General features: G+C 43.0%; 1 protein-coding gene across 3 annotated transcripts in view; it reads left to right on the top strand.

Moving 5' to 3' along the window:
- Positions 1-13,839, top strand: part of LOC137615274 (histone-lysine N-methyltransferase NSD2-like) — a 521,040-nt gene that overhangs the window by 100,677 nt on the left and 406,524 nt on the right. For all 3 annotated transcript variants that reach the window (XM_068345003.1, XM_068345002.1, XM_068345001.1), the window contains exon 4: positions 4,737-4,850. In XM_068345003.1, the coding sequence (XP_068201104.1) occupies positions 4,737-4,850 (114 nt within the window). The remainder of the gene's footprint in view (positions 1-4,736; positions 4,851-13,839) is intronic.

The following is a 13,839-nucleotide window of genomic DNA, read 5'->3' as shown; positions in this document are numbered from 1 at the left end:
GGGTTCCAAGTGCTGCACCACATGACCTCGGGCCTCTGGTCAGAGTGAGAAGAGTACCTCCACATAAATCTCTTAGAGATGAAGGCCATCTTTCTGGCCCTTCAACAGTTTCACCAGTTCCTGGTGGGCCACTCAGTGGTGATGATGAGCGACAACACCACATTAGTGGTTTACATCAACTCGCAAAGAGGTACCTTTTCGCAGCCCCTATCCCATCTAGCAGTAGGGATACTGATGGGCCAAGATTCACTTGATACTACTATTGGCACGCTTCCTTCCGGGTAAGCGGAATGTGTTTGCCAGCAACCTGAGCAGAGCATCCCGGGTAGTGAGTACTGAGTGGTTTTTGGATCATCTAGTAACCAACAAAGTCCTGACTTTGTGGGGTTTTCCGACAGTGGATCTCTCCACAACTGCCCTGAACTTTAGGCTCCTGTTGTACTGCTCCTCAGTCCCAGATCCCTGAGCCGTGGCAAGGTACATTCCAACAACTGTGGGACAACATCGATGTTTACGGCTTTCCCCCGTTCTATCTGTTGAGGAGGGTACTCAACAAGGCCAGAACATCAGTCAACTTCTCAATGACTCATAGCTCCATTATGGCAGGCAGAATGTTTTCCGGACCTTCTGCACCTCCAAGAGAACTCCCTCCAGGACACGATCTACTCAAACAACCACATGCCAACATCTTCCACAAAGCCGTTGCTTCGCTACAACTTAACGCCTGGAGACTATCCAGCATCTCCTCACTCAGAAGATTTTTGCAATAAGTTGCGAGCAGGATGTCTGGACACTTGCGAAAATCATCAGCAGTGATCTACCAGACAAAGAGGAAGGTCTTCTGTGGTTGGTGTCGTGGAAGGGGTATCTCTCCTCTTGATGCCCTTATTCCAGCAATAGCGGAGTTTCTCTTTTATTTGCGTTAGGAAATACACCTTTCAGTCTTGGCGGTTAAAGGCTATCGCTCACCCTTAAGCCTAGCCCTTAGACTCAATGGAATGGATACTTCCTCATCACTAGAACTTTCCATACTCATACAGAGTTACGATCTTACCTGTCCTCAGTCTGAAGTGAGACCTCCTCCCATGGAACGTGGTTTCTCAGGTCTCTAAAGAGACCTCCCTCTGAACCATTACGTCGGGTAACAGATCGCCACCTCCCTTGGAAGATGGTGTTCCTACTAGCTTTAGATTCGTCCAAGAAGTTAGTGAACTTCTTTGTCTCTCATACAACACTGCTCATTCAAAGGGATGGGGAGAGGTAACGTTCGGCTTCGTCCCTGAGTTTGTAGCCAAGACTCGGAATTCGGGAGTAGCGTATCCCCGATTCGACTCCTTCGGGATTTCAAGTCTGCTCTGTAACTGATCATCTCTTACTCTGCCCAGTAAGGTACCTCAAGAGAACAGCTGCAGCCTGCAGCCTGTCCCTGTGTGTGTGCACTTTTCGTCAGCACAGGGAGGAACAAGAGGAGGGTCACTAAGAATATCATCTCTGCCTGGATATGCAAGGTCATAGACCATGCCCTGAATCCAGACACTTCTCCTTCATGTAGCCCCAGAGCCCATGATATCAGGGGCGTAACTATGTCCCTAGCCTTCAAACAAAACTTCTCGGTGACGCTTTTTCTACAGACTGGGCTGTGGAAATGTCAAAACATGTTCACAGCCCACTACCTGGAAGACGTGACTCACAGGAGGCTTGATGCATTCTCTTATCAGCCCTGTGGTGGCTGCACAACAGCTGTTATATCTTGAGCTCCTTATTGGATAAGTAGAAGTTTTTGAGGGCACTATTACCCGGTTTTAGTTTGCGTGAATGAAAAGGTTTGACTGGCTCTTATTCTTTTCTTCATTCTCCCCTCTCATGGGGAAAGCAGCATCCTAGGTTCTCTGCATAAGCTGACCTCAAACTACTGTGGGTAAACCATGCTCCCTTGTGTTCCTGGCATTAAGCTAATACTGTTGCATTCCCATACCCTCGCGTGGTGGTATTGGGAAAGTCCTGGTTACAACAGTTTTCCTACAATGATTGAATAATTTTTACTGGACAGTCACACTTCTAAACTTCTCAACACAGCTTTTGTAGGCCGCTGACCTTACGTAGCAAGGTTTAGCGAGGTGCAGGGACTCCTTATTTTTGGTACAAACCTCTTCAAAATAAAAGAGCTCCCGGTAAACCCAAAAGCCAGTTTGGCAGGGTCGTCCACCCTCTTAAAGACCGATTCACACCGTTTTCTTTCCAATAGGCTAGCCAGTGGCTAACCGCCGTCGAAATGTTGTGCATTCACACGAGGCGTTCCCTATCAGTTTAACCACGCATGGTTTTCATTGTTTACTTAGACACTGTCACGTGAGGACAGAGTAAATTACGATAATTTTGACACTATAAGATGTTGGTTGATATGTGTTGATAAAATAAGTTATGCAACTTCATTATACTTTATGCACCATGCCAAGAATATTAATATTATGATAAATTCACCCGTTTTATTTAATGCCTCTCTAGTCACTTTCCATATCTTTTCTTTATGTAAATTATTTCTCTACATTTTGTTTGCCAAATCTAACATCTCATACCCTTGGACAAGTTCAATTAGCATATCATGCATGGTGTCAACGACAAACTAACTCTATTTTTTTTTACTATACTATGAGGAAAAGTCGGGGTTGTAGGCCACGAAACGAAGGGGTACGATACAGGTCCTCGTTCACACGAAACATCATCAACCAGTTGGTTGGGACGGGTGGCTAACGGCCGTCAAACTGGCAGAGGTTTCTTGGAAAGGAAGTCAATACGACTCGGACGGCTGACGACCGAGGGCCGCTGTCAGCCTGACGGGTCGTGTGAACAGTTGCATTTTAATATACGTAAGAAAGCTAGACGTCCCTTAACCGACAGCCAGCCTGTCTGAAAGAAAACTGGTCGTGTGAATCGGCCTTAATGGGTGAGTCACCCCTAATGAATAGCATAGGTTTGTATTCCAGTTACAGAACAAATGACAAATTCGTAGGTAATGTGTATTTTTTTAACGATGCAAACCTTTAGCTATTTATACAAACTTACCCGCTAGCCCTATCCCCCTTGAAGTCTTGCCTCCAAGCAAAGTGAGCTAAATCACCGGTGTGTGAGCGGGAGGTTAGCAAACTAGCGGAATGGGTAGTTAAACCTCGCTAAATTTTAATGGCTCAGCCTTTCAGCTTCGCTAAAAGTAATAACCACTAATAGATAATTAAAGGTTTGTATCGTTAGGAAAAATACAAATTATCTCCGAATTTGTCATTTATAACAAACTATATCAATGTCAATGACAATCGATGTTAAGATACCAGAGATCTATAAATCAATTAACCATCCTTTATATTCAGATCTTCCCAGATTACCATCTTGTACGTAGTACTAGGTGTACTGGTAATTTTAACAGTCATACCTTTGCCATCATAAGGCTCAATATTATGCAATATTCTAGAACTTTTATTATTCCAGCTGTGACCAGATTGAGGAATAATTTTCCTAATCAGGCAGTTGTATCATGAAGCTTCTAAAGTTCAAAATTTCAGCAAATATTTTTTTATGTTGAACAAGTTGACATAAGTGTCTTCATAGTTTATATTTGACTGATGTGTTTTTTATATTAAATTATTTTATATTAATAATTTTTTATTTCATGTAGTTTTATGTATTCCTTCATATCCTTTATTATTATTGTTATTATTATTACTAGCCAAGCTACAACCCTAGTTGGAAAAGCAAGACGCTGAAAGCCCAAGGGCTCCAATAGTGAAAAATAGCCCAGTGAGGAAAGGAAATAAATAAATGATGAGAATGAATTAACAATAAATCATTCTAAAAACAGTGACGACGTCAATACAGATATGTCCTATACTGTATAAACTATTAACAACGTCAAAAACAGATATGTCATATATAAACTATAAAAAGACTCATGTCAGCCTGGTCCACATAAAAACATTTGCTCCAACTTTGAACTTTTGAAGTTCTTCTGATTCAACTATCTGATTAGGAAGATCATTCCACAACTTGGTAACAGCAGGAATAAAACTTCCTGAATACTGTGTAGTATTGAGCCTCATGATGGAGAAGGCCTGGCTATTAGAATTAACTGTCTGCCTAGTATTACTAACTACTTACAAGATAGAATTGTCCCTGGAGATCTGAATGTAAAGGATGGTCACTAGTCTATTTTGCCTTGTTGAAGCCCTTTGACTTATAGCATCTAGCTTTTCCAAATAGGGTTGTATCTTAGCTAGTAATAATAATGATAATAACTGGCTTTGCCCAGAAGTAATCTCAATTAAATGACTGGTTTGTATAGCTATGAAAATGCAATTTGTTTTAAAATTTTGTAGTATTTAAGGAACAATAATAATGAAGTGTGTTCCTCCTCTGATGTTTGATGAGGGTAATGCCAACAAATATTTAAATAATAAATGTCTTAATCCTAATTTAGCAGTGCTTAAGTTAATTTGTTAGATTAGGAAACCTTAATCCTTTTATTATATGAAATATTGTCGACCCATGTTGTCCTATACTGTATTTTTGTGGTCGAGTAATTTCAAATGGATTTAACTTGATATGTAGTAAATTGCTAGAGATGAATATAAAGCATTGGCTATATTGTAGTTTTAATACATTAAAAGTTACTGCATTATTGGGGTTAACTTTCCATTGTTGCAGTGCATAATTATTGAAAATTAATATTGTTTTCTTGAAATCAGCCTGGGTCTGTGACCAAGTATGGAAGAACTATAAGGAAGCCACAGTTGATGGATGTTTCTGCAGAAGCCAGGAGACAGAAAATTGAACAAATAAAAAACAAGGAGATACTCAATGCAAGTATATTAGGAATAAGTTATTTTTTTTGCCATGGAAATTATTCATCGTCTAAGTTATATTGAATTCATACGTATTTTTCATATATAATTGAAGAAAATCCTTCTAGGAAATATACTTTTTAACCCTTTTGGTGCAGGTATTCAAATATGGATGTTGCACAGCTGTGTACATTTTCACTAAAAAATTCAAAATACCAAAATTTTTAATGAAACTTTTTTTGTGTGCTATAACCTTTTTGTTTTTAGAATTTATCAATATTTTAATTGAGAATATCTTTTTTTTATGTCATAAATTCTTCAATAAAAGAGTAAAAATGAAGAAAAATCACAAATTTATTTTCATGAAGGACTTTTTTCAATTCCACCACCAATCCTTCATCCAATTCATCAATGACTCATTTATTTTCCACATTGGCAATGCTTTTTGAACACTTCATGTGTATGATGTGTCAAAACATGAAATGATACAAAGAGGGGGCTTTTCAACACATTTATCACAAAAAATAGGTTGTTGCCTTTCTCTTACATTTGCCTTTACCTTTCCTCAAGCAATTCTTTGGCAAAATAGAGCATACAATACAGTGGGGTTTGTGGTTTTTGTAAACATATTGGACAGGAAAATGCCTTTCAGTTGATCTAGATTCCATTGAATTTGAAAATCTACCCCTTCTTTAAGTTTTGCTCCTCTTTTACTCTCTAACATAGTGTTAATAAATTTTTCCCTATTTTTTTTTCTGATCCAGCTTAGTAGTGGGATTCTGATTGTTGTAGCATATGTTTGGGTCTACTAATGCTGCTTCAACAATAAAATGTCAAATGGGTGTGTACCATTTCTTTTGTAAGAATATGTTGAGAAAAGTTGATCAAATATATCAACTCCCCCCATATACTTATTGTATTCCACATGGACACATGGCGCATATATTTCTGAGTAACCCTTTTTTGAATGAAGTTTCCCATTATATGTATCTACCGTTCCAAGACTTGAGAGTAAGTTAACCCTGCTTGTATCTTGCCACAAACAGGTAACAATTCTACCATCAATCCTTACCCATGTTACTGGTAAAGCTCCCTTTTTCACGGTTTTTCCATATTGGTTGGCTGACCCTTCCTATTTACCTTAAGTGTTCCACAAGCTAAATTTATATATGAAGTTTATTAAAAAGGGAGACACTGTATAAAAGCTGTCAATGTAAATATGACCTATGTTTTCATAACCCTCTAACAAAGGCAGAACAACATGAGTACCCAACACATATGGTGGCTGACAAGCAGTTTTCCCAGTATAGACATTAAATTTAAGTAGGTAACCATTATGAGCTTTTGTCACAGACCATACTTTTATTCCTCATTTAGTTGAAGACTTTGATGGCAAATATTGGTTGAAAAATAACTTGCCTTTAAATTTAATCCTGCTTTCCATCAATTCTGACTTCTCTATTGCTAACATAGTATTTTGCATTTAAATCTTGTACCATATCTAAAATTGTCCTAATCTTAGAGAGCCTATCATTCCATCTTTCTGATCATTATCACTAAAATGAGTAGCTGATCTAATTAAGGGATTTTGACGAAGGAAAAATCTATTTCTGGGCGAGGAACCTGTGTCGCCCAGTGAAATGCTCCTCTAGCACCATTTCTAAGGCATAGTTATTGCTGAATATACCAGAGAAAAAAGAGATGCATGGAATACCAGGAATAAACCTAGCTCCATCACTCTTTGAGTGTCGGTATAGAAAACTGGGGCGTGATTGAACCACGACCATAGATCCTTCACCAATTAAACCTCTCCTTCATCAACATCCCCCTCCACCCCTACATCTCCCCACCCCTTATCTTCATTCCTCCCAGCACCCGAAGCTTGGACTAACCAGGGTGAGGGAAAAAGGAAAAGGGTGGGTTCACTGGGCGACACAGGTTCCTCGTCCAGAAATAGATTTTTCCTTCGTCAAGATCACTTTTCTGGGCTCGACCTGTGTCGCTCCGTGAAATCATAACAGAGAAATGGTTCAAGCTTGTGAAGAGTTAAACATAAGGAACTGAAACCAAAAACATATGCAAAAAAGAGAGTTTAATAACACCAAAATATTTACAAACAAAACAAGGTATACAAAACAGATAGATATACTGGGTAAACTCTCAAAAATAAAAATGCCATTACAACCAATAAAATTACAAATGCAAATCATACAAGGTAAACTGAGGTTAGGATGTAAATCGAAATCACAACAAAGGACGGTAGGGGGAGTAGGCAAGGCAGGATAAACCTGCTCCTTATAAGGATGTAAATCAAAATCACACCAAAGGACGGTAGGGGGAGTAGGCAAGGCAGGATAAACCTGCTCCTTATAAGGATGTAAATCAAAATCACACCAAAGGACGGTAGGGGGAGTAAGCAAGGCAGGATAAACCTGCTCCTTATAAGGAGACAAGATCAAAAGAAAAAAGGGTAAAGAAAGAGGGACCTAGTTACAATGGTTCGTCTCTGTCCGGAGGAATTATACTCTCAGCTGCCACTGCCGCAAATTTAAGGGCCTCGAAGGATTTTAAATAGTGATGTTTAACCCTTTTACCCCCAAAGGACGTACTGGTACGTTTCACAAAAGCCATCTTTTACCCCCATGGACGTACTGTCCTTGCAAAAAAATGCTATAAAATTTTTTTTTTCATATTTTTGATAATTTTTTGAGAAAAATCAGGCATTTTCCAAGAGAATGAGACCAACCTGACCTTTCTATGACAAAAATTAAGGGTATTAGAGCAATTTAAATAAAATATACTGCAAAATGTGCTGGGAAAAAAATAACCCCCTGGGGTTAAGGGTTGGAAATTTCCAAATAGCCTGGGGTAAAAGGGTTAAAGACTGTAGGAGATTTCCATCCGGTGTACCGTTTCAAATCTTCAAAATTCATGTGATGGAAATAATTAACCGAGGTTGCCACAGCCCGGACATCAGGGGCATGAGGAACCGAGAGAGGATTGGCTTGTTTAATAAACTAAGCATTTGTTGCCTAATCCCCTTCAGGGAATGTTCCGCCACATTCCCGAATAAACAAAGGCCCTGAATATGTAGTAGAAGTTCTACGCAAGGACACGGAAGGATCCTGAGTAAGTGGAACAATTTTCCACGGGGTCCATCTAGACATTGGGGATCCTCTTTTTTAGCTAAGAACCGTCTATCCGGCGAGAGTAAGACCTCCCCAGACGGAAGAAAATCAATGTGGCCCGGATCTCTTGGTAAGGCTGATAGCTCAGATATTCTAGCCAAGGAAGCCAAACTCAACAAAAATAACGTTTTCCTAAGGAGCATTATGTACGAGCAAGAATCATTATTAGTGTCAGAAGCCAACTTAAGGACATCATTGAAAAACCAAGAAACCGCAGTAGGTCGAGTTGCTGGTTTCAGTCTAGCACAGGCTTTGGGAATGGATGCAAAGTACGAATCCAAAAGGTCAATATTGAACCTGGATTGAAAAAATCTCTTCAAGGCAGATTTAATTGTGGTAATGGTCCTTGCAGCTAAACCCCCTTCAAACAAAGTTCGAAAAAAGGTAACTGCTAGATTGGGAGTCATCATTCTAACATCCGAATCCCTCAGAAACTTTGCCAACTTCTTAACAGCAGAATCATACTGCCGAAGGGTAGAATCTCTCTTATCCGACTCCAGGAACAAGGTGTTAAGAGGATCGATTGCAGCATCCTTCTGAGCAGCAAATGTCATGAAGTCCATAAAGTTAGGGCACTCAGAATTCCTGAGGAAGCTGACACACTGCAAGTTTGTACTGTCTGAGTCAGCAACGGGTTGGGAAGTCGCTGAGGCTGGAGACCCAGCTCCGCTAGGAGAGGAAATCAGTTGCTCTTCGGCCAGTTGGGAGCCACGAGGGCCACTTGACCGTGGAAAGACTGAAGCCTGTCCAAAACTCGCATCAACATGTTGACCGGAGGGAACAGGTAGATCCACTGCCAAGTGTTCCAGTTGAGAGACATGGCATCCGTGGCATAAACCTGAGGGTCCAGGTTGTGGGCTACGTAACATCGGAGTTTGTGGTTGGCCTTCCTTGGCGAAGAGGTCCACCTGGAGACCTGGAATGACTGATGGTCCAGGGACCATTCCGATTCTAAGGGAGTTACCCGAGATAGGGCATCGGCTACGACGTTTCTGACACCCTCTAGATGAAGCGCCGACAGATGCCAATAGTTCTTTGCCGCTAAGGAAAAGATGGCAATGATCACATGATTGATGTGTCTGGACTTGGAGCCTCCCCTGTTGATGCAATGAACAACCACTGCGCTGTCCAGAACCAACCTGATGCTCCGCGACAGGGAGAGCTTCTTCAGGGTCAGGAAGACGGCCATGGCCTCCAGAATATTTATATGCAGTTGACGAAAGGTCACTGACCACAAGCCCTGTACTTCCTTGAACGGGGAGTAACCCCCACCCAGTGAGGGATGCGTCTGTATGGACTACCAACGCTGGCGGAGGGTACTGAAGGGGTACCGACCTTGCCAAATTCCTGACTTTCGTCCATGGGAGGAGCCTTTTCTTGAGAATAGCGGGATGTTTTGAAATCTTGTCCCGGAGACTGACGTCCGCTCTGGACTGCCACACCCGGTTGATGTCCTTCAACCTGGCTTTCAACATAATGTCCGTGATGGAAGCAAACTGGAGAGAACCCAGAACCCTCTTCTGGTTCCTCCGAGACCTAAATTTGGCTCCTAGAAACTTTCTTGTGGCTCTTGCGATCTCCTTCCGTTTCTTCGGGGGAATCGACAACTTGTGAGTGGTCAAATTCCATTGGAGTCCTAACCATTGGAAGCACGACGCCGGAACCAGACGAGACTTCTTGAAATTCACTCGGAACCCTAAATGTTCCAGAAACTTGATGACTTTGTCTGTCGCCTCTCGACATTCTTCGTTGCTGTTGGCCCAAATAAGCCAATCGTCCAGATAGGCCACCAACTGTACGCCCTGGGCCCTCAACTCTTGGACTACCGAGTCCGCTAGCTTCGTGAATACCCTTGGAGCTATGTTGAGATCGAAAGGCATCACCTTGAAAGCGAATGCTTGATTGCCTAGCTTGAAACCCAGAAACGGACGAAAATGACGCGCTACCGGAACATGATAGTAAGCGTCTGTAAGATCGATAGAGGTGGTGACGGCCCTACGGGGAAGTAAGGTCCTTACCTACGAGACGGTCAGCATATGGAACTTGTTGCATTGAATGAAGGTATTCAAGCGAGACAGGTCTAAGATGACCCTTCGCTTGTCGGAGTTTTTCTTTGGCATGCTGAACAAGCGACCTTGAAACTTTAAGTGCCTGATCCGTTGAATCGCATTTTTGAGAAGATGATCTAGGGCGAAATCGGTGAGTTCCGGCGTTGGACACTGATAAAAGCCGACCGATGGAGGGGGTCCCTGAATCCAACTCCACCCCAGCCCGTTGGAAACTATGCTTCGTGCCCAACTGCTGAAGGTCCAATTCTTTTGAAACAAGTATAGCCTCCCCCCTACCTGCGGAGTCTCATTGGGTTGCCGATGGCCTGCCACCTCGGCCTCCATGGAAACCCCGGCCCCTTCCAGAGACTCGACCACTTCCCCTGTAGCGAAAGGGTTCTCTAGAGCTACTTCCTCTCGGCTGCCTATTTTATCTCTGAATAAGGGCTTGGGACTCAAAGGCAGGGTTAAAAGCCGGCGAAGTGGAGAAGGAAGTCGAAGGCTGAGGTGGTTGGCTCACCAGCACGAAGTTGAGGCATAGGCTTTTCTTCCATTACTGCCACCAAGGTAAGATCCGCCACTTTGGTAGTGCACGGAGTAGGAGTGGGCTCTTCAACGACGAACATAGTATATGTGCCTTTGTGAGGAGTCAACTTCGTATTGACACATTCCCATTCAGCGAGGGTCCGGAGCCAGGTGGACTGAGCCTGCTCCTTAGGAAAGATAAGTCTCCCTCGGCACCTTATCCACCCTAACAAGCGCCTCATCCGTCAAGCGTGTGTAACCTGGGAATGGGAACTGCAAACCCGGTGGATAAAACTCAAAGTCCTCCACCGGCCGGGTTCCACAACCTTCAATCGTTAACATGCCCTCTGAGAATGGGGCATGCAGAGCCAACCTCCATGGGTTGCTTTTCACAAAAGCCGGGAGCTTCGAAGCATCCGGGACCACAAACTGCTGTTGTTGTGGGAGGCCGGATCTCAAAAGAGACTCTAACATGGATTCTTGGTTTTGCTGCCTCTGTCCGAAAGAGTTCAGTTGGTCAGCAAGAGGACCAATGTGGGACTGCATCTGAAGATGCTTTGGGGAATGGAAGGGCTCTAATATGCTCACTAGGAGGTAAGGCCCTGTGGAATTCTTTTGAAAGCCACGGACCCATTTGCGCAGCTTGTTCCGAGCTGCATCCCTTGACTCCGTTGTCTTGGGATTTTCAAAAGCCTCATTCATCAGGTCCTTACATACTGTACAAACCTGTGGGTCCCAGTATTTGAGAGGTCCCTTGGTGATGGAACAGCGGGAGTGTGTCCTGCACCCCAGATGGCCATAGAAGTCCCTGCGGCGAACACTGCAGAAAACGCTATTGCACTTGACATAGTCCTCCTGTAAAGAGAGGAAAATAAAATGAGTATAATGTAGTCTATCTCGCTAGACTAATAAATATAATAAGTATTATAATAATAATTTCCATTTTATTTTATTGCATATAGCTTAGGATAGGTTAGCTAGAAATGAAATAGGAAAGACACATACGTGTGTTTCCTGCCCAGCCAATTGCTGTGACCTCCCTCAATATTAATTATAGGGTTATCCTCTGTAAAAGGCCCGATGGAAGATTCTAACCTATAAGGATAGAGTAGTGTAAATAACACCCACTTCCAAAAGAGTTAATAATGAGGGTCAAAATAACTGATCAACTATCAGTGTAAAGAAAAGGGAATTCCTTTCCCAATCTTGTAAGGTCTCAACAAAACACTGCGCCTGGACACAGAGTATGTTGGAAAAATTTACTACTGTATAATTATATACCATAGTTTTCTGTCTGCAGTATGCTCTATACTACTGATTTACTAGCTACTGTATATTAATATACAATAGTTGCGGCCGGCAAGGCTAGTACCTCAGAATAAATTCAACTTGCACAAAATTGATCATACTTATAGCCGGCAGCTCGTCGGCTTGCCGGCGACCCACTGGACTTCCGGCGGCTTGCCAGACGCCGCCAGGTCAACGACTGTCGGCACACTATCCCAGCCATCATTCAATGTGACTGGGTAGTGGCCAGAGTACCCGACACAACCGTCTCTCGCCGGCAGAGTCAGATGTGACAGTGAATTAACGGCTGTCGGACCACAAGTCTAGCCTGCATCTTGCCGGCAAGGTTAGTGGCCGGCAGTCGCCAGATAGGTTAGTAGCTGGCGGCACTAGCCAATAGAGAGAGAAAAAGCAAGGAGTGAGGGTGATGTAAGGGTGGCGGCACTAGCCAATAGAGAGAGAAAAAGCAAGGAGTGAGGGTGATGTAAGGGTGGCGGCACTAGCCACTGTATCACTTTCTTCCTCCTGAATGAGGGTTCTAATGAAAGGGGCGATATTCATAATCAAGCTTCCACCTCTATGCCGGTATCAGTCGGTCGTAGGAAGTGGATGGCGGCCCAAGGGAGGACTGGAGAACACTCTAAAGCAAATGGGTCTCCTGCTGGCAGCTAGACCTGCCGAAACAGCTATCCCAGAACTTCAAGTACGATAGGGAAGCTATACGACTAGTCTATACAGGCAGAAGCCCAAGCCAGCCCTACAACCTGCCGGCAATCGGCGAGATTGTAGGACAACGGCCACAGAGATGTGATGGCTGGGCCATCACTAAAGGACAGAATGGGAAGGGGAAAGGGTCCTGTATAATGTGTGGAAGGAGCCGGCAGCATGCTGTCCCTACCACACCTAAAGGAAACTCTGTTTCAGTATCAGCGCCATCCTAGGCGTATGGAGAATACATTCCCCAGCCTAGGGTCTACCAATACAGTAAGGGGGCCGGCATCTTCTAGCCGCCACCTTAAATTATAGAGAAACAATCCCCCCATGCCAGCGCCATCCTAGTCAGAAAAATAATCACTATTCTTCAGCCTAGGGTCTGCAAGCACAGGACTAGTCGACTAAACTACAGGGAGAAGGGGATCACATGACCCCTTCAAGTGCAGTCTAGGGAGGCAAGGCCTCCTATGCCAACCAACGAGATTCGACAGGGGAGTACATTCACCCTATCGATCAGCTGCCGGCACACGACAAGTACTCTGAGGTTCTGACCTAAACCTAAAGCTCACCAACAGTAGCTTGGTAAAGGGGCAGAAAAACCCTAGCCTAACCTTGCCATAATCACAATTCGAAGCAAGACCAGCTTGGATTGTAGCCATAGGCTACACTTAGAGGGGAGGAGGAATTACCCTATACATAAGGGTAACCGGGGAGATTGTATGAAATTATACTAAAGCCACTAGGCTACTAGCCTAGCGACAGAGAGATCGACTGACTGACTCATCGAAGCTCTCTCGTATACTATCTTGGAAGAGGAAATTTTTTATGCAATCCATATATCTTACATGTATAAATTGCCTAATATCTTCATTTAAATTTAGTAGCACCAGGAACACCTATTATATCATGCAAGAGAGTACGTAAACTATAACGCTTAGGCTAGGAAGCCTAACGTAAACAAGATCGGCTACCTAATTCGCCGAAACTAATGAGAATACTATCGGCATAATATGATTAATTCCTAGCAATGAAGACTACATAGCTAAGTATTTTTATTTAAGCTATTATACAGGGAAAGTCGTTCTGGCTAACTAAATAACTTGTGCGTTACGAACGAGAGCACCAAAGGCGCCTCCGGTCCAGGCAATAGCTCTGCCAAAAACATAGTTTAATTTGAATTAATTCTTACTTTACGGCCAGAGCTATAAGAATTAAATACTCAACTTTCCAGAGGCAAAAGAAGCT

Source organism: Palaemon carinicauda, chromosome 21 (assembly GCF_036898095.1).
Source record: "Palaemon carinicauda isolate YSFRI2023 chromosome 21, ASM3689809v2, whole genome shotgun sequence".
NCBI classification, from domain to species: domain Eukaryota; kingdom Metazoa; phylum Arthropoda; class Malacostraca; order Decapoda; family Palaemonidae; genus Palaemon; species Palaemon carinicauda.
Note: the sequence above shows the minus strand (reverse complement) of the source record. Positions and strands in the feature narration are given on the sequence as shown.